Raw genomic sequence first — 22,153 nt, 5'->3', positions numbered from 1 at the left:
TATCTAAATAAACAAAAATACATTAAAATTAAATAAGCATTTAAGTTAAATTTATTAAATCAATAAAAGAAATTTTAATTGAACCATTAAATTAAATGAATTAAATCAATAAAAAATCAATTAAACTATTAAACTAATAAACTATTAAGGTAAACAAAAAGTTAACCAAAAACCTATAAACCCGAGTTTTAGAACCGAACCGAATCGTTTATCGAAAATCCAAACCATTAAATTTTTTTCGGAACCAATAAACCATGGTTTAACGGTTCGGTTCGGTTCGAGCCGAAATCATGCCCATTGATAGGTCCAAGTATGTCTTTATATTTTGTCTCTTATCTCGGACATAAGCCGGACATTTTGCATGTAAAATGGTACTCATCTTTTTATGTCCATGTGATATGTACATAATTGGGAGAGTGAAGGTTTTTTTGTTTTGAAGTGTTATTTCTGTAACAATTTCTTATATTACTCACTCTCTCACACGGCCAAATGACTGCAGCACGATCGATCGACTGTGCGTGATCGAGTTGAGAAGGCTAATTTCGAGCTCCTTTGATTCTCCTCCATGTATCTCCACCCTCCTCCTCATCCGCCCCCTCCTTCCTTCCACCATAGAAGCTTCCCAACCCCATCGGTGAGAAATGGATTTCTCTCCTCACAATACGGCTCCTCTCCCTGCAGGTAATCCTTCTAGTTCCTTTAATTTATATAACATCTTCCTTCTTTAATTTTTCTTTTCCATTCTGGATTGGAGCTGCATTCTAATGATGTCCACAATTGTAAACTTGCACACACTGACACAAAGTCGATTGCCTACAGTTTTCAGAAGTTTTCAGTTCTTTCTTGATTGTATTTTTGTCCATGGTGAACTTGAATTTTTCTATTTCTTACAGTTTTCAGAATCGTTTTCTTGGAAGGAAGTCCAAGCTCTCATGTCACATTTGGAGTTCTTCACCTTATCGGAGATTGCAAAAACCGGTAAAGATTCGCTAGAAAGATTATTTCTTTTTTTATGTTTTATGCTGTCAATAAGTTTGCTGCATTATCACAGAAACTGGTTAAGGATATTCTCGGAAAACTGGTTTGATGACATTTTCCACATGATAATGCCCTTATGTGTTTGATTTCAATCGATTTGCTTCATGATAATGCATTTGATATGCTGGAAATCTTCTCTCTCTTATGGTAATATATGGCTTCTATCAGGTGCTGAGCATGTCCAAACTTGAAACACATCAAGATCTGTCATTGGAAGGTTCCAGTAAATCTGGGGAAGAAGGACCTAGCCAGGTCCATTTCCGTTTACACTTTAGCATCGCAATGGTATACACTAGAAATCTTCTTTTTTCTCACAATAATGGTTGATTTTTCTGAAAGGTACTAGGCATGGAAAACCTTGAAACACAACACCATCCTTCCATAACAAGTGAAAAAATAGCAAGACCTATCCAGGTGCCTCTTAAAAACCATTCATCTACATTTTGATGCTAAACAGAAAAAAACCCACTCTTTGGAGTCTTATTACATCATTCTTTAATGCTCTTTCTAATTTTCTTTATCTCAGAGTTTTGACTCAAACAACTGTCCATTCACTGTCTCTCCTGGTCAAGCTTTCCCTCTTGGTCCATCTGTTCTTTCAAGTGGTGTTAACTTTGCACTCTTTTCAGCACATGCCACTAGCGTTACTCTTTGTTTGTAAGTATCTTGGTCCATCTGTTCTTTCAAATGGTGTTAACTTCGCACTCTTTTCAATACATGCCACTAGCATTACTCTTTGTTTGTAAGTATCTTGTGACATGCATGTTTCATTTTGAGCATTCCATCTCGGGCAACTGTTGAGAAAACAATCAAGCTTGTCTTAATCAATGGTTAGACTCAAATGGATGATATTTTAATGTAAGCATAGAACTTGTTTTCCAACAATGTGGTGACCTAGTAGTCAGAAATTACTTTTGTGAACAAATGACACTGTTGTGTGTTCAAATATATTTTTCGAAATGGTAGACCGAGGTTAATTATGGCCATTTGTGAACATATGCCACTCCTAAGCATGCCATGAAGTCCAAAGCCTCATATGACAGTTTGATTGGATGTTTATATACTTTAAGATGCCACTATTTTTCTGGTGATTGATTCAATATCATTTTCAGCATTTTTTCACAGGGGATATTCTAATATGCTTGAATTAAGTTTCCTCGCTTATTTTCATTCCTTTCATACACATTTCCCTTGGATATATATCTGTAAGTAGAAAATGATATCTGTATTGGCTAATTTAGCAGTCAGGATTGTTTCATATTTAGTACCTCTTTATGTGGGGAGCCATATATTGGTTCACCAGTAATATCAAATATTGATGAGATCTACGATATAGGAGTACATTGAATTGTTGAACGTTTTATCTGCATTCATGGTATTGTCACAATATCTGGATGCAAAGGATGATGTCAACACTTGCCACAAGTAACAAAAAGAGGCTTATGGGGTGTAATCATCCAGAAGAATTCAAGTACCGTGGTGGCAACAGCCATAGTAACAATTTTCTGGCTGCTTGTCCACCAAGCACAATGAAACAAGAGGTGTCAGGGTGCAACAAGAAGCTTTTTGCTTGTTTATCCAGCCACACCATGGGGCATGTATACAATAGATTCTGAGGATCTTGGTGTCGAGAAGAATAATAACAAATATCTTTAGGTGATGTTGCTATGAGGGGGGAGGGTTATCCAAACCATGCCAACAGGTACTCATCCAAAAGATTCTGAGGACACTCATAGCAACAACAGTAGTAACAAATATCTGGATGCAAAGGATGATGTTTGTAGAGTCTCTGCAAAAGATCTCTGGAGTCTGCAAGAAAATCGCTATGCCATTTTGCAAGTTCGCTGGTGTTTGATACGACCAATGGGCATATCACTTGATTCGTGATGAAATCCATCCTTTGACTAATCCTGCCCTTTCAAGCTGTTGTTGCAGTAGCAACCACTGGATTCATTACCAAAAACAATGATGATGAGAAATGTACTTGGATGCTGTGATCTGGTGATTCGACTTAAACTACTGACTGCAGCTTGTCTTCCAGTGTAATCGCAATGCTGTTGCCAGTGAAAATGGGTCCAAGATTATAACTTTATGGGTCTGGTCAATGAGCTGCTCATAGGTTTTGCCCAAGTGTTTTTCATCAATACTTATATCACTAAAGAAATCTTAATGAGAAATCTGCAAAATAACAAAGTGTTCAGTAGATACGAAAGTGCTTAGAGGCACATAAAAGTAAAGATTCTAAGTTTGAAGCAGGATGTCCCTAGGTTGTAGACATTCAAATAGAGGTTTTCTAAGGGATTCATTGAGGAAGCCTATTTCCAGCATTTGGTTTTAATTAAAGAACTTACAATTGTGGGCCATCCAGATGGTCCAAAGTGCCCAAAATAGTGTCTATTAGAGGAAATAAGCATTGTTTGACAGACCATGTTGAAATCTGGACAAGAGCCAAAGGCTTCCTCCAAACCTTCTGATTCTCCATCATATCACGCACAACTGTGACAAAACTGTCTCTCTCTTTTGAAGATTGAATCCGGTGGAAAGCACACCCAATAAGCATCTCCATAGGAATACCCTTGTGGCCATCATGCATCTCCAAACAATGAAGTTTACACCCTAGCATTATATTATCCATGTAAAATAAGTGTGGATGAGTTCTGGACAATTTGTTTTGATTGAATTGACTGAATTCTACAACTCTTTCAATTCACCACCAATGATGCATGAAGATGTGACAAACCAGTGAAGCCAGTAAATTATTTGAGATATTTTTGGGCCAAATCCTAACTTAACTATTGTAGCTTTAACAAAATCCCATTGGATTGTGTAACAGCCTGGCCCTTTTAATGCCAATTCTCATGATGAGTGCATTTTGTTTTATGTATTTAGCATATCCCATTTAACAATCGGCAACGGTTTGGTTTGAGAGTGTCAAAACTGAACCTTTTAAAATTTTTGAAACTTGAATCGAACCGAACCGAACCGAACCGAACCACGAAACCATTTGAACCGAACCATTAAAAAAAAATCCAAACCGTTAAAACTGCGGTTTCATGGTTGGGTTTGGTTTTCAACTTAGTTCAAAATTCAAATTAAATTTTTTTTATTATTTTAAATTTTAAGTTTTCAAAATTTTAAAGATTTTCCTAAAATGTGAGAATTAGGCTTAAAAATGAAAAGATTATTTTTTTTTTAAATTTAAAAATTTAAAACTAAAATTTAAAAAATTAAATAAAAAAGCCATTAAACCGTTTAAATCGCGGTTTCTAACCGTTGAAACCAAATTGAACCAAACCGTTCACCCCCCAAACCGAACCAAATTGAAACCGAATCGTTAAAAATAACTTGAACCTGAACCGAACTGTTTAAACTGTTAAGCCATTAACAGTTTAACAAACTACCTTTAAACTGTTGACATATACTCATCAACAAACTACCTTTAATAATAATTACAATTGTCTTAGCAATGATATCCAAGCAGCAGTAGAGTCCACAATTGATTCTCACCCTGCTAGCTGTTCTGGTATTATTAACCACCTAGCTGCCTGTTTTAATGTAATCATAATAATTTCTATAGACCCAAAGTATGTAATTTTTTTCCTGTGCTGGGGATTCTAATCTTGTGGTTTGAGCTTTATGGGCCAAGGATCTTTATAACCAAAACTGCATCCCTCCTTGTTCAATGTGCTATATGCAAGAGTAATCACGCATAGGCAGGAGTTCCTTGCAAAACTGTCCCTTTTTGCCATTTTGGAGATTTATTCTCTCATTCAATCTCATAGGCTAATTGTGCCTCTTAAAAGACATCAATTAATTCCTTTACAGTGACATATCAATTAATCCTTGCTCTATGTGAAGTAATTTGTCCGATTACAGCATTTGAGCACCATCCATGGAGTCTATTCCAGCTGTAATTTGTGCCCCTATGAGTATACTCTTTCCTTCACCTTTTTTTATTAAACAAAGTCTAATTATGTGTCGTCTAATTCCTATTCTTTATGAATTAATTTTTTATGTTGAATTTTAATCTACCAGATAACATGTCCAGGGGGGCAATCCCAACTACAATCTGTGCCTTCCATCAGTTTGGCATATTATTTGTGACGAATCATGATCCAAATAATTTTCATGCATAAATGACTGTCAGTCATCCAACCTGTGAGGTTTATTAAGCCTTTTTTAGCCTCTAACAAACGCATTCTATATCAACCAGATTTCCAGTGCTAAATGGATTGGAGTCGGAGATAGAAATTGTGTTGAATCCATCAACTAATAAGACGAGCAACATATGGCATGTCTGCATTGAGGTATCTGTAGTTTTAAGAAATCTTGTACAATAACTATTTTATTTCATGGATGAGAAACATGTTTTTGATATTTTAAAATTTAGAAAGTTTTACTTACTGTGGTACTCAAACTTTCTTTTTCTACTTTCTGCATACATAGACAGGCTCAATGTTTTTGCTAATTGAAGTTTATACATCGTTTAAATGTTTGGCATCATAGTGAAGTGAAAGGAAAACAACTCAATGTAAATGTTTAAAACACAAATTCATAAGCACCAACAGAAAGTAATGACTATGAAGACATCCCTGAGAATTGTTTTGCAGTGTATTGTTGCCATATATTATTTAAGTAGCTTTTTGAGTTTTGCATACATTTTTCTGCAATTTTAATAGGAACTTCCATTAAATGGAGTTAAGTATGGTTATCGTGTTGATGGGCCTCAAGGATGGGAGAAAGGTCATCGATTTGATAAGAATTTAGTCCTTCTGGATCCATATGCAAAACTAATTGATGGACGCCGTTTTTTTGGTGATAAACAAGAAAAGAATGCTAGTTTTCTAGGAACATATGACTTTACATTCCAATTTGATTGGGATGATGATGATAATCGAGCTCGAATACAAGAGGTGTGTCCTCACGGACTTATGCTTATCTGATTTCTTTTATGGTTAATTTCCTCTCTTATGGCATTATACATACTCGTGAATGGACTATTCCTTCTCTTTCTGAACCACAGAAAGATTTGGTTATTTATGAAATGAATGTCAGAGCATTTACAGCGGACGAATCTTCTGGTGTTTCTCCAGAACATCGTGGAACATATTTGGGGCTTATAGAGAAGGTAATTTCTGAAGGTGGATCATTTAATATTAAATATTTTCATAATTTCTATGGTAATAATTTGTTACTGAAAGGTTGGTGCTAGATTCCTCACCTTGTTAAGTTGGGAGTGAATGCTGTGGAGCTATTGCCAGTGTTTGAATTTGATGAGTTTGAATTCCAAAGGCGCCCAAATCCTCGTGATCACATGGTACTATCTTCCTCAATTCTGTTAATTCACACTACTTTCACCTCTCTCATAATTAGAATTGTGACCATAGAGTTTTATGCATAAACTCATTGACATGACATCATACTTAAATATGGGGATAAAAATGCTTAATACTATGCTTATAGAATAAAGATGGGATAAATTATCTATTTCTTTTGAGTTGTGACTCCTTGTTACCTACTTTGCACAAGTAAATTCATGATAATAGAATAAAGGTAGACTGTACTTTCTCTAATGCTTTAAATTATCAGTGTACTCCAGTGGTTTCAAAAGAAAGGAAGAATGATTGTAGTGGAGTTTGTAAGATTCTAAAACCATTCTTGAACTATAGAGGATTTTGGACAGTTCAACTTGTCATTTCAATTAGGTTTGCACATGTCTATGAATGAAGAAGAATGAATGAAAGAGGCCAAAATGGCCTATAAAACCAAACAAGAGATTACATCTTTAGTGTTGTCTTGTCTTTGAGAACAATAAAATCAAAATATATAAATAAGTAAAAAAAGTAAATAATTTAAAAAGAGACTAATGAATCTTGTTAGAGGTACATGTAAGATTCTCAAGTCAGATAAAAGAAGTCTTGATTGATGAGCTTGTGTGGCTGTACTGTGGTCCTTCAACAACTTTTCCCAATGTATGTTGAGTTCTAGCAAGAAAAGTCCCAATCACTGTTGGTCCTCATATTCCATTACCTTGCATAGTGGGCCAAAGCTGTGTTTATAGAGGCAATGGTATCTCCCTCTTATTTCATAAAATACATTACAATGACAAATATAGTGTTCTTCAGATTCCACTCCTTGATGACACAGTTGGCAAATTCTTTGTTCTAGAGGTATTTGTGCATATCTGCCTACCCTATCTCTAACTGATGTGTTGAAGTTCGTAGCTGCCCTGTCACACTGCACAGCGCATAAGGTAGATTTATGTCCATATAAGAGGGCCTGATGATGAATCTATCCTCTGATGTGTGTAAAAAATGAGTCTTATAGCGGGCCATCTTCGTACCGAATGATATTTTGGGGCTGATCCATGTTAGCTTGTTTTCCAAGTTAATATTTTCAGTTCAGATCACTCTATTATTTTCCACTTTGGTCATGTTTAGATGGGGACAATCCAATCCATAATGGAACGAGGGTAGTGCATTTATGTTTATGCCATGTGACTTGAACCATTGTTGCATTTCAACAATGAATGTTTCCATGTTTAGCAAGTTGTCTTGATGACATAAGGGCCAACTTGAGTACCTTCCTCTAGGGAGCTCCCAAAGCTGTCAGATACATGTCACTGATCAGAATAATGCCTTGGTGATTATAGGGGCTGCTCTCGTCTCTGTCCAGATTATATCATGGGGCACCAATGCTTAATGTTCCGATCTCCCTTCACATGAATATATATATATATGTATGTATCTATATGTGTGTGTGTGTGTGTGTGTGTGTGTGTGTGTTTTACTTCTTTCCCTCTTGGATCTTGCTTTTATCTACTCTCATGTATCCAAGTACAATATTGCCATGATAAGAAATACTATGGATGTCTCAATGTTCTGATCTCTCTTCACATAAATCTTGCCTCATGTACTTACATAATCAGTAAAGCTTGTATCGTTCCAAATTCTTCCTGGTGAAAGAGATAGACATGGGTATGTGCTGATCAGACTTCCTCTGGTTGTAGAGCTCTAGGATAGGGAGCCTGAACATTCAATGTTATGGGTCAAGATCTGTGAAAGGAGTGGCTAGTGTAGAGGGGACTGAAGAATGTATCGAGTGTGTGTTAATGATGCATGTATTTCACGTTTCCAAACTACTGATATTCTGCTTGGAAGAGATCCAAAGTAACATACGAAGTTGTTGGTTACAGCACTAAACTATTTGATGTTTGATATAAGCATAGCACAAGTGACGAAAGTCTAGCATCCACTTGAATTTATATGTTGTTTATTGTTGGCAACCTATGTGCCTTTGTGAAATATCTTGCTAGTTGTTTGATACATATTGTGATTAGACATAAATTGTAAGTACGGAGCTAAATCTATCATGAATGTTATAAACACTTGATGATTGTTATGTTATACTGCGTATAATATCTAATATCTATGCCTGATGCAAACACTGTCATGTACTAAGTGATGCTTGGGCTGTATAATACTTATTTTTCCAGATTAACACGTGGGGTTATTCTACTATAAATTTCTTTTCCCCAATGAGTAGATATGCGAGTAGCGGAGGTGGCCCTGTTGCAGCATCATTGGAGTTCAAAAAAATGGTTAAAGCACTTCATCAAGCAGGGATTGAGGTATGGATAATGGGTATGCATCTATTGATGTGCTGTTGAGCGCCGTTATGCTTTGGAGTGATTTTGAATCGCATTGAGTAAAACAAAATCAATTATTGTATGAGATCTGCAAATTCTAGGTAATTTTGGATGTCGTTTACAATCACACCAATGAGGCGGATGATGAGTTCCCATACACAACTTCATTTCGAGGCATAGACAACCTTGTAAGTTTCTGTTGATTTTATTGTAGTACGTGATTGTAATATGTTATTGCATACTGTATTATATTTTTACATATATTGATTGTCCTTTTTGTACCATGGAGAAGTGCAAATGTAGTTAAACTTTGATGTTTTTTCCTTTTAAAGAATAATTTATGTTTATGCCTATATTACTTTGCTAATGAAAGCGGTTTTTTCATATGCAAGTGATTAGGATGTTCGTTGACTTAGGTGTCCAACATAATAGATCATGTATTTTTAAGAAACTGAAGTTTTAGGTTTTAGTTTAATGCAAGGATTACACTATTTTCTGTCATATGCATAAGTTCTGTCTTTGTAGAGGATACTTGAGGGTAGGGAAGCATTGCCTTTAAATTGTAGTGCAATGGATGAGTTTATGAAGTTCTTCCAATATGGCTATTTTTGTGGCAGACATACTACATGGTAGATACATCAAGCTATGTACAATTGAGAAATTTCTCTGGATGTGGTATGATCGTACTATTTCTGAGGTGACTTACAGGAAAGCAAGGATTCTACCATTAATTGCTATTTTTAAACAGGAAACAGCTTTAACTGCAATCATCCCATTGTAATGGAGCTGGTCTTGGAAAGCCTCAAGCATTGGTAAGAATCTTGTCGTTTACATATCCTTTGTTTCTTGGGGCATAGTTACAAACTAGAGTCATTTTATGGCTTTCCTATCCTCTTATGCTCATTCTTGTCTCTCTTATTTGTCTAAGATTCCCTTCATCTTAACATGAAGCTTTCATTCTATTGCTTCCTTGGTCTCACTCCCTATCATTTAGCACGTTAACATGCTACTAAAATCTTTTTGCTCTTTCATTAACCCTGTTCACATTTAGATTATCTGGCAGAAACCTAAATTTTCTGGGGGACAAATGTCAATGTTGAAATAATAACATTTATAATAAATAATTGCAGCAGTAGATGGCATAGAAATAGGTAGAGATTAAGGATGATATACATTAGTCAGAACAATATTTACCAGGATATATATATACATTCATATATATATATATATATATATATATATATAGTATAATTACACAAGATTGAATATTTTCGTTTGTGCATGTAAATTGTGGAATGCATTATTGGATACTGGCAATGCTATTTCTTTTCTCTGTTTATGTGTCTTACCAAAGCTCTGAACTCTTCCTTTTTCATTTTCATCTCTGAAACAATCAGGGTGAATGAATACCATGTTGATGGTTTCCGCTTTGATCTAGCGAGCGCACTCTGTAGAGATGTTGATGGAAATCCTCTTAGCTCTCCTCCTCTTATTCGGGTATATTTTGTGTTTTGGTATAAATGAATGGAATATGTATGTTTCGGGCCTTTACGTAATGAAACTGAGTTTTGTATCACCCTGGATGGATGTAACTAATACGCCGACAGGCTATCAGCAAGGATCCTGCTTTTTCTAAGTGTAAATTGATAGCAGAGCCTTGGGATTGTGGAGGGCTTTATCAAGTGGGAAGCTTTCCTAATTGGGACAAGTAAGTTGTATTAGTAAAAATTGAATAATGTGCTGCTAATTCACAAGATAAATCTTGGTTTGGTTTGTTTTGTGGTTAATCAGGTGGGCAGAATGGAACGGAAAATATCGTGATGATGTTCGAAGATTCATAAGGGTAATTATCTGATTATCACTTTCTTGAAATGTTCATAGTTGAGTTTGACTTCCTGAATTATAAGGGTTTTTAATTGATGTTATGAATTCCGAATAGTTTATATATCCATGGCTTCATCCTATATTTTTTGGTTCTAATTGTCGTATTCTGATTGTGTTAAATATTTTTGAGTGGTGATTGACACCATTTAAGAATCGCCTAAAAGGAATACTTTTGAGTGGCGATTGTACAACCAAAAAAGGAATATTGAAGTAAATATTTGACAGTTATTAAAAGTAATTTCAATTTATATCTTGCAATCTGGAACTATAAATATAATGATCATTGACATGTAATACAGAAACATCGAGTTTTTGCTAAATGATCACAAAAGTTTGCACTCTTGGTTCATCACTCGAGTATGTGCCTAATTATTTATTCTGTAAAATTCAACAGGGTGATGATGGGCTGAAGTCATCTTTTGCAACTCGATTGAGTGGATCAGCTGATATGTATCATGTTTGTTTTTCCTGCTCCCTATTAACATACTGTTCTAGGACATTCAATATTCTCTACATTTTGTGTGAATTGTTCCACTATCAATTAATCGTGACCTCACAATAGGTAAACAAGAGGAGACCCTTCCACAGCATAAATTTTGTCATAGCACATGATGGGTTTTCATTATATGACCTTGTCACCTATAATGAGAAGGTGAGCTTAGGTGGAACTGGTACTTATTGTTTCTTTTGTCTAAATTAATTTATTTTTCATCGCTCTTATATTGTTTTAATTTAATTGTTTAAGCACAACGATGCAAATGGCGAAGGAGGAATGGATGGAAGCAATGATAATTTCAGCTGGAACTGTGGTGTAGAAGGTGATGGAACTATTTTTTGTGGTTATGCTTTATGGTATTGATAATTATTTTGCCTTCCCAAATACTTATGAAGTAGAAAATGGCATCTTGCAGGTGACACTACTGATGCCAATGTAATTTCATTTCGTTCTCGCCAGATGAAAAATTTTCACGTTGCACTCATGATTTCTCAGGTGGATGATGAGTTTTCAGCAGTTTCTATTGTGTACTGTAGTTTATATTATTTGGGAATTTCAATTAATATACTCATGGTATTGATTGATTTTGTTGTCCACACCTCACTACATAGGGAACACCAATGATGCTTATGGGTGATGAGTATGCGCATACAAGGCATGGAAATAACAATAGTTATGGACATGATAATGCTATCAATCATTTCCAGTGGAAGCAGGTTGGCTAAGCATAATCAATTATTGGACCCACTTTGACTCTGTTTTTGTCCTTTACCAACCAAGAATTATTGTAAATCTCAACCATTATAAAGACAGCTTTCTTATATATGTTGGTAAATATTCTAGATGCAGAATTTCTCACACACAAAGGAATTATAATCTATGTCATTTGATCTCATTTACACAGAGAACTTGAACCTGAACTGAACCGAATCAAACCGTTTAAACCGTTAAGCTGTTAAGGTGTGGTTTTGCGGTTCAGTTCGGTTCAAACCAAATGTTGCCGATTGCTAGGGAATATAGAACCATTAGGAGACTTCAATGCACAAACTAAAGATAAACAAACGACTATGTTTGAGGCTATGTGTGGATAAGTTATGGCAGAAGAAGTAGTCTAAAGCCAGAAGCTCAAGATATGAGTGAAGTAACAAAATATGGCAAGCATTTCTAGCATTGGGAAGTGCACATGGATATGTGATATAAATGGTTTGTCACAATGGCTCAGATTAGATGCTTTGACATGTTGAAACCCAAAAGGAGGTGCAAGCACTATCGATTACGTGATGGGATCTTTGTCTCGTATACTTGAAATAACAAAGTTCACTATCTCCGGTAGACCCAGTGGCTTATCCTTTAGTAAATACACCCTACACTTTCTGGAGTAATCATCAATGAAAGTGAGAATTATAAGGAACCTTGTAAGGATTTAGTTGGAATCAGAGGGTATGAGCTCATGGGTGTTGTTTTCCTTGAAGAATTAGTGTAATACGAACTCTTCACTTGTTTCCATAAATGCAGTTGTTGCAAAAACCAAGCTTGTTACATTTGGTCACCAACTTACAAGAAGAGAGTAGAATGTCCAAGGCCTTTCAACTCAGATGACTTATCTTTTGTTTTTGCAACTGCAATGAATCACTGAAGAGCTTGACCTGAGAGGCTATAGAATGAATCTCTCTTGCTGCCCGGGGCGATGAGTCTTGTACCATGTACAACCTTCCATGCTCCACCTATGAATATTGTGGAATAGCCCTGTAAATAAAGCTGTCCCCCAGACAACAAGCTCTTCTTGATCCCCAGAACAAAATGAATGTGGTATAGTGTCAACTCTTGACAATTCTCCATGGACACTCTAACAACGCCAAGTCCTTCAATGTTGCAAGCATGGTTATTCCCTAGATAAAACTTCCCAAAGCTACTTGCAGGAAATGACCCACAGATAATAAGCTCTTCTTTATCCCCGGAACAAAACGAACGTGGTATAGTGTCAAATCTTGACCATTCTCCATGGACACCCTAACAATGCCAAGTCCTTCTATGTTGCAATCATGGTTATTGCCTAGATAAACCTTCCCAAATCTACTTGCAAAGAATGAAAGAAAGCACTCCCTAGAAGCGATGCAATGAAAGGAGGCACCAATGGCAATTACCCAAAAGTCTAAATACCCAAATCAAAATATCCAAGTCTAAATAATAGAATCTTTTATTGCTAGAAATGCATTACTAAAGCTGTATTAATAATTCTTATATATGCAGCACACAATATGTCTTCAGTGTCGAGTATCTCCTCAATGATGACACCTGAGGCTATGTTTGCCTTCTCCTTCTCTTTTCCTTCTCTATATCATCTTTCTTTTCTGTTGTATCTTTGTTTGTTAAATCTACAATCAGGCTTTTTATGCCATTTATGGCCACATTGAAATCAAGTGATATCTTTCCCTTTGCTTTTGCTACTAGACCTTTGCATTGGTGCATTCTTTGTTGCAGCTCTCCCTCTTGTTATGTTGGCAGAACTAGAAGACTTCCCACTTGCTTTTTGATGTAAATTTCTTCATTAAGGATTGCCCCTCTTAACTCCATCAAATGTAAGACTGCACTATTTGAGAGTGAGAATACAGGAGCTTCCCATGTTTCAGACAATGTCATGAGTAAAAAGACTGTCTTGATTTTGTCGTCAAAGATTTGCAATCCCACATCTTAAAGCTGATTGAGTAGACCGTTGAATGTTGAAATGTGTTCAGCGGCAGACTTGGAAACTTCAAGCCGTGCAGCCATGGGCCTTCTCATCAAGTGAACATGATTCACTGCTGTGGTTGACTATTATGTAGTCTTTGGTTTGCTCCATACCTCATGACCACTAGTCAGCCCCTTGATTTTTCCTAAAACTTCATCTGCTACTGCCATGTAAATGTGGGCAACTGCCTTAACAATTGAGTAGTTTCAAGTGGCATCATCCATACCAACTGTTTTATTATACTCCAATGCTTTTGCATATCCTTGTAAGTAAAGTGTGCTTTCCATTCTAACCTTCCAAAGGTTGAATCTAGTGCCATCAAATTTCCTGACTTCTTCCCCAACATTGACAGATGTATTTGTCATGTTAAAAAGAATACAAAACAGAAATGAAAATGATACTCCCACTTACTCAAGGTGGGATACTAAGCAATGGATCTCATAAAAGGATGCAATGCTTGCTCCAATACTAGTTGTAGAGATGTGCAAGTATAAAGACATTTTTCTGAAATATCTAAAGGCAGAGATATAGAAACTAAAAACGATTATGGATCTAGCACATAGGAGAGATTAAAGAAAGCAGAAGCAGTTCTGCAAAACAAAAGCCCACAGGATCCCATTCAATGTACAAGATATTCTTTTAGGAGTTGTAGTACAGTTCTTTAAACGAGACGGCTCAACTCTAACAAAAATCAGAAAATATTATATTATTTAAGAATGTTTTTCTAATTTAATAGGAGCAGCCTAAGGGCCTTTCTAGTAGGTTGATGGTGTTAAAGAAAGTTCTGATTGTTCTTTGTTGATGAGCTTGCGCGGTTGCATTGCTTTCCTTCAATAACTCTTCCGTGTATCTTAGTTCTAGCAAGAACAACCCTAGGCACCGTTGATCCTCATATTTCATTACCTCGCATAGTGGGCCAAATTCTTGATGGCACAGTTGGCAAATTCTTGCTATGTCCAAGCGCAAATCCTAAAAAACAGAACCAGCTCCTAATTCTTAGTTTATCCCTATTTCAGTGTCAAACCGACCTCAAATGGATAAGATGGATATTCAGCTAAGTTTCTTCAGATTTTAGAATCCTAGATTCTCCCAGAAGCCCTAAATCTGAAAATTAAATTCTACATGAATCAATTGGGAGTAAAATCCACCACCTCCTATCAAGGTATGCTCTTGGAAACAGCTGTTCAACCTATAGAGATATTGGTGCTACAGAGAGAATATAGATACATTAAAAAAAGTCAAGAATATGCCAAATCATAGATTACCACATCTTGCTTGGAATGTTGGATGTAAACTACAAAAGAATCATAAGAGCAAAATTCTCTCATCTAGTTGGGTAATTGGCATCAAAAAATGGTTCAAAAGATGGGATGTGGAAGATCTCCTAGAGCTTTCAAGTGATGCTATGAAATATGTGGCTATTGAGGAGAGAATAATGGACCCACTAAGGAAGAAGTGGAAAGATGCTAAAAGTACAAAATTAGAGTATTACATTGCAAACATCAATCATGAATGTTAGGTTCTATATAAGGCAAGAAGGCCTATTGATCGTATTCAACCTTACCTCATTACTAACATGAGTATTAACTCTCGTAGAGCCCGAACACTCCTTCACACTCGATCACACAACCTAGGTATTGAAGTTGCATTATGGAATCAAAATCAGCCAAATATAAAGACATGTAAGATATGCAAGGTAGGGCTAGTAGAGGATGAATAACACTTGCTTTTTACATACTCTTCCTATAGAAACGATGATGATATATTAAGAGGGGGTGACGACTTGAGTATCATACTAAAGAGAACACCTAGAAGGTTGAGCTCATATATGTATGCCTTATTCGCACACCGAGACTTGGTGCTTCAAAGTATGAATATCCCTTCTTAGGAAGGAGATTCACATCAAGATAACTTTTGTACTTAAGTCTCATGGGTCAATATTGGCCTCTCTATGGATGCTAGAAAATATCTATCTATCTATCTCTCCATAGCTGATGCCACTAGAATTTAGTAATTCTGTCCCAAATCCCCCTCATCAAATTTCTGTAACCGGCAATTCCTGGCAATGACTTGTCCCTGTAACCTTGATAAATAACATCCTGGGACCATACAACTTCCTAATGATGATCTTTCTATGGATGCTAGAAAATATCTATCTATCTATCTCTCCATAGCTGATGCCACTAGAATTTAGTAATTCTGTCCCAAATCCCCCTCATCAAATTTCTGTAACCGGCAATTCCTGGCAATGACTTGTCCCTGTAACCTTGATAAATAACATCCTGGGACCATACAACTTCCTAATAGATAATCTTTTGAGATTGTAAAATATCCATATTCGTAGGAATTTAAAATATCATGGTTCAGATCACATCCGATCTATAATACACGTCTCCCCTGCCCTGCTAAAAACTATTGATATGCTACAGCTACTCATTGACTTTCCGATTACACCTTTACTATAAACTGCTACATCCGTTTCATAAAGCTCTAATTCATATTCATACCTCCCAATCAATCCTCATCCTAAACACTTAGAGCATTTGGATGGCTTGCCATATTGGTATGATGCTTGTGTGCAGCATGTCTTCTTTTAGATTCTGGGAATGTAAATATATTTTCATAAAATTTCACTATGTTTTGAGTTGTAAAGATAATCTAAAGATTCAGTTTGGAGAATATATGTAGAATGCTCCCGCAATAGACATAATGGCAGGAAGTTTTGGTTTTGGTTAACTCATCTAAAAGAAAATGGCACATGATTGGTGGAACTAGCATATATCATACTGTTTTTCATCAAGAAGAGAAATGAGAGGGATAAACTATTCATTTCTTGCATATTAACTAATTGAATGGATGGTTTTAATATGACAGTTAGAGAAAAATGCTGATGGTCACTTCAGATTCTTTAGGAAGATTATTCATTTTCGTAAGAATAATCCTCTCCTTGGTCGTGACAGTTTTCTCAGAAAGGTATTTTATCAGTCTTCATGAGTATGGTTTGAATCTATTTCTTTAAGCTCACTTAGTTAGGCGATGCAGGAGGATGTGACCTGGCATGAAGATAATTGGGAGAATCCAGATAGCCATTTCCTCGCATTTACGTAAGCATTATCAGTTTATGGTTACTTAATTGTTCTATGATGTGTGATAGTTTGAGCATGATAGTCAAGTCATTGTTATCTAAATTTGAGAATAATTGGACATTACTCGGATAACGCAAAGACCCAGTCTATTGGATCAGATAATTGCGAGTGTAATAGGTAGTCGATAGTGTCTAAGAATTCTGTTTTTGGTTAACATGGGCTTCATTAGACTGCATTGGTAAATCTTGCAAGATTGGGATCTGTTCCATCCAATGAGATCGCATAGCTAAGTTTCAGAAATTTCTGAACATCCAGAGGAAGTTCAAAACTGTATTAAGTGGCAAGTATACCATCTATTTCATGCTGTTTGTAAAGTAATGCTACAACCACTTGTTTTCCAATACAATTAAGGACGTCGTGGAGTGTTGAATAAAGGAAATTAATCAGCACTTAATACTGAAATAATTTTTCTTGCATTCACATCAGATGGCTTTTAATATGTTCTGTTCACTGTGTTTGAACACTCTTTGCTTCACTGCCAACTGGGTTGAGAGGGAGGGATGGTGAAAGATCATTCTTTTGAAATGGTGCAATCCTCTGTCCTCTTACCACACTATAATAAAGTATGGCTAAATCTTGGCTTGGGTTTGCTATATCAATCTCTTTTGCCATCACAGTCTGTCTAAAGTCTATTGCTTTTGTTTGATCAGTCTTTTAGCAATTTCGTATGGTTTGCCATGAATACGGTTTATCTTTCTTCAGATCTGCCACTTTGGTAGCTTTAAGTTCTATGGATTTTCCAGCTTGTTGATTGTGTACAAATTTTCCATACTCAGGATGCAGCTCTTTCTATTGATGCTTGCGTTAAGCTAGCTTAATCACTAGAAACTTCATCTGTCTTACATAGTTTCATTTCATTCAACCAATGATGTCCATCTTGGAATGTGAGAAACCCATCTGGTTGAGCAGAGCTGATCCCAATTGAAAGTCATCTGCATCCCAACTTTGACTATATTATATCTGATAGTGGCTTTTGGTTGTCCAGGAAGAGTAGAGAAATGTCTCAAGGTTGAGTTCATGTAAGCATGTGGTGATATGTGAAATCCAACCGTCAATGTTGTGATGACCAAATACTCCTCTATCATAATCACAGCAGTTTGCATCACTATATGCATACTGATCTTTAGGATGAGGCCCATCATTTGACGTATTCCTAAGGGTGACTGCTGTGATAGTGCTCTCTCTTGCATGTGTAGTTCTGATCGCCATTTTTTTCTATTAACATCAATCTCGCCCTTTTGCAGAATCTACACTCTACATGCATCCCTATTATGTGTCCATACCCAATCAATTGCCTCTATAAATCCATTTCTGTATTTAACTTGTGCAACTATGTCTCCCAAGGCCAGGAACATGTATCCCTCCAAAATATTAGAGTTTTATATCTCTATGGATCAATTACTGTTCTCCTAATACAAAAATGACCAATTCATTTGAACAATGCTTTCAACAACTTATCATTGCGTCTCTTTCTTTTCTGTGAATGGTTCTCTTTTATTATTTTGCTTTCTGTTTTGCAAGTGCATTGGAGAAGAATCCAATGCCATTTGGATTCATGGGTTTTTATTTAATGTTAGACATAAGTGTTCGAAATTATAGACTCAGTATCACATAAATTTGTGGTATAAGTTACAGTACTGTTGCTGAAGCTATGGAAACTGTTTTTGGGTTTCTCTCATATCCAAAGTTTAGGGAGAAATAATCATTGTGCGCTTTGGTGTGATGATGAATTGTTTTCACGATTTACCCATTTTTGTAAGGTTCAGGAGGTGAGCAGAGGTTTATTTTTTGTCTAGCATATGATCTTCATGGACATGGAAAGCAGAGTTTTGCTCTTTGTCTAGCATATGGTATATATTGTCTTTGTGGAATTTGGTCAACCACAAGTCAGATAGGGGGGTTGCTACAGCATGCCATGTGATTTATGGCTTAGAAGGATTTTGCTCATTTCCATTTCCAGCAAGAACTTTGGGTTACTTGGAGTTGCTCAGATCAATTTCTTCTTGTTAAGATATTATAAAAGGCTGAATATGGTTGAAGGTATAAAGTTTCTGTGGAGTGGTGGGGTATTTTGGTGTTCTGGAAATTGAAAATGTTGTCCGTTGAATTGATTTATTTCTACGTTCATTAGGTCAAACCAGAGTAATTCTGTCTGTAGCATGGATAAATTATGATTGTATCATAGCATGGATCAAGAATAATTGTATCGTCCTGAGAATTGTTCTAAAATAAACATGCAACATGGCAGTAAATCTATATGAATTGAACTTATGCTGCAGGCTACATTCAAAGGAAAATCTAGGAGACATTTATACTGCATTTAATGCGCATAGCTACCTGGTTGATATCAGCATACCTGCTCCTCCAACTGGAACATATTGGTATCGTGTGGTATGTTGTTTTTGGAAACATCTTTCATATAATTAATGTAGCGTATAAGTTTCCTAGAAATTCACAAAGATGGTTTTACCAAGTAGATGTTTAGGCAATTAAACTAGTAACCCAGTAGATTCATAATGAGGGTTTTACCAAGTAGATATTGTATGGGTATCCCACTGTTTTTGCAATCCTCGTTTTGTAGCAAGGTTTTTATGTTCCCCCATCTTTCCTTGAACTATTTATTGCCTTTCCATCAGGATTGAGGGAGGATCCATTGTAGCAAAGATGTGCTGTGGTTTAATAAAATAAGGATTAGACCAATGAGTACTGACAGCAAAACTCTGTCTCATCCATTAGCTATTGAATCTTCATCCTGGATTTATCTGTGCATCTGCAAGAATGTTAAGTTTGTGACCATGCGTAAGTATAATTAAATGTTTGTGTGTGAACTTGTTTTAGTATGATAGCTGATATTATTTGTGCATTTTTCTTTGGAGATTCAACACGAAAATGTGGGAGATGTAACATCTTCGAGTTAAGATAGTGATAATAAGTGTGTTACCACTACATGTGGCATCCATATGATTTGTTTATTGTACAATTGATACATCATTGATTAGACATCTGTAAGGTAAAGGTGGTGTCTAAATCCTTAGAAAGGTTGTTATATCTCAAATGATGTGCAGGTGGATACAAATTGTCAATCTCCAAGTGATTTTATCGATGAAGGTGTTCAGTTACTTGGGAATACATACAAAGTAGCACCTTATTCTTGTATTATTCTCTTTGCAAAGCAGTGATATGCCTTTTGTGTAGAAATTTTTGTATATATATATATATTCTTTTTTAATAAGCAAAAAATGTTTATTGTTGCTTCCAATGAATGTAAATGGAAGGATCTAGCTTATAGGATGGAGATGTCACGAACGATAAAAAAGTTCTAATTAAAAGGACAGTTTTTATGTTGTCCAAGATCATGCGAAAGAAAATTTTGACATTTTCTACTAATTTGATGTTGTGAATTGAAGAATAACTGTTTTAATTGATGGATAGAAATCACACATTCGTCATCAGTGTGTCTGATAAGAGTCATGCTTCAATGTGGTAACTTATACTGATTAATATTTGTGATTATTTGTGAAACGTGGTTTATGATATAGACATTTGTTCCTTCTTAGAATGAAGGGTAGAAATGGGATCAAGTGGAGATGTCAAGAGTATTATTCTTTTGTAGAACATGGTCAATTATTTTAAAAGCTGATAGTTAGGAGGTTACGTAATGAAGTGCAGATTAGGAATTAATGGTAGTGCTTTGGTTCCTAGTTGGCATATTATGGTGTGTGAACTTAGTTAACCTGGTAATCTTGAGCAACAAATAAAAATGTACGTGCATAGTATTTTAGCTGCATTTATAATATAAGCTAAAGTGGTTATTTGTTACAAGCTTTTCTTGTGAAGTTTTTGGTCTAATGCACAAAGATTATGGTATATTGTGGTGGTGGAGCTAGTCCAATATCGATCCATCCACAAAATTAGTAGCTTCAGTCACAATAGATTGTGGTGGAGGTAATAATGTATTCGTAACTTCAGTTGTCTAAGATCATAGAATTGCAAAAGTTTTGCGCACATATTTCCTTTCAAAAGCATCTGATATATGGTACTCAGGACAATCTTGTGTGCAACTTTAATGGGATTTTTATATTAGCATATCCATGCAGACCAGGTTTCATTTTAGAAGCTAAATTTGAGATGCAAATATTCAAAAGATCATTGCATGTTTATATTCAAAATCCTTCATTATGACATGGAATCTTTTGGTAGGTTGAGAATCATTATTCATTTTCCTCAATATTTGAACCTTGAGTCTTTTAGTTTTGCTAGAAATGTGAGAACCTTGACAAAAAGAAATCTTTGCTTATTTTCTTAACATAAATAAAGCAATTATCTTAATTGTAAAGGCAATTCTTCTTCTATTTTCTTAACAATAGTGAGGTAAACTATTTGATCCATGCTAAGGTAAGCATCATCTATGTTAATTAAGTGATGACCGAAACATCCTTGTAACATGATATTGATTCGTATACATATGTCAAGTTGCAAACCTATCTCTAAGCAATTAAGTATGGAAAAGTTAGACAACTAAGCTTACAATACTTTTTCTTAGATCTTATGAAAAATAGAAGCATCTTGTCTACTTGCAAGTTTTATGATGCACTATTTTCTCATTGCCTTGGTGAATTTTTTCACTATCTTTTGCAAAATGATCCATAGTAAAAGTAAGGCCAGAGAGGGGACAATGGCCGTCAAAAGTGAAAAGCTAGCTATTATATCATGTTCAACAAGACAAAATATCGATAATAATAGGGCATGCATCTATATGTAGCTAACATTTTAAGTATCTCAACCAACACAAGAATTCAAGATATTTAATTGAAACACTTCAAGGTTTTGGTCTAGCTTGTTGGTTGACAATGATTTTGACTCACTTGTGATATCAAAGAGCGAGGAACAATAACAAGAAGTGATGGTTTTCCAAACTACTTTATCATAGGGCTACAAAGAGTGTTAGCAACTTTAGATGTGAGATCAAAAACTATGAGAGGAAACAATGGAATCAAAGGGTGTTATGTGGTATATACTTCGGATAACTAAAACGAAGAACAAAAATCCATCCACGGTGTGCAATGCAAGGCTTGCATCATTTGATTAGGATACACCCAAGCTTTTTATATAAAACACTATACTATTCTTGCCTTTTGTGATTCTTGCTTGCCTCATGATCATCAATCTTGAGGTAGTTTTGCCATCTCATTCACTCTTACTTTTTACTTGTA

General features: G+C 35.7%; 1 protein-coding gene across 1 annotated transcript; it reads left to right on the top strand.

The window, feature by feature from the left end:
• Window positions 1-461: 461 nt before the first annotated feature.
• Window positions 462-20,319, top strand: LOC147864864 (isoamylase 3, chloroplastic-like). The gene is made up of 25 exons (XM_087319039.1): window positions 462-681; window positions 894-978; window positions 1,207-1,290; window positions 1,378-1,452; window positions 1,565-1,695; window positions 5,252-5,345; window positions 5,718-5,951; window positions 6,062-6,166; window positions 6,251-6,355; window positions 8,534-8,668; window positions 8,788-8,874; window positions 9,304-9,361; window positions 9,435-9,498; window positions 10,084-10,183; window positions 10,294-10,394; window positions 10,478-10,529; window positions 10,965-11,027; window positions 11,133-11,222; window positions 11,316-11,388; window positions 11,482-11,561; window positions 11,678-11,782; window positions 16,669-16,767; window positions 16,837-16,898; window positions 19,220-19,331; window positions 20,006-20,319. The coding sequence occupies exons 1-25, from the start codon at window positions 566-568 to the stop codon at window positions 20,117-20,119; spliced, it is 2,424 nt and encodes an 807-aa protein (XP_087175165.1). The 5' UTR covers window positions 462-565; the 3' UTR covers window positions 20,120-20,319.
• The last annotated feature ends 1,834 nt before the right edge of the window (window positions 20,320-22,153 follow it).

Source organism: Azolla caroliniana, unplaced genomic scaffold (assembly GCF_043228905.1).
Source record: "Azolla caroliniana isolate FFs.n. ecotype wild unplaced genomic scaffold, voAzoCaro1.0.p SCAF_4, whole genome shotgun sequence".
In the NCBI taxonomy this organism is placed as follows: Eukaryota; Viridiplantae; Streptophyta; class Polypodiopsida; order Salviniales; family Salviniaceae; genus Azolla; species Azolla caroliniana.
This window is presented reverse-complemented; position numbering and strand designations above follow the sequence as displayed.

What these genes read in the sequence shown, in the direction of transcription:
- LOC147864864 (XM_087319039.1), top strand. Translation starts at nt 566, where the DNA reads ATGTATCTCCACCCTCCTCCTCATCCGCCCCCTCCTTCCTTCCACCAT. An exon ending in TTCATCAAGCAGGGATTGAG is followed by an intron (nt 8,669 to 8,787) that starts GTATGGATAATG and finishes TGCAAATTCTAG; the next exon opens with GTAATTTTGGATGTCGTTTA. An exon ending in GAGAAATTTCTCTGGATGTG is followed by an intron (nt 9,362 to 9,434) that starts GTATGATCGTAC and finishes ATTTTTAAACAG; the next exon opens with GAAACAGCTTTAACTGCAAT.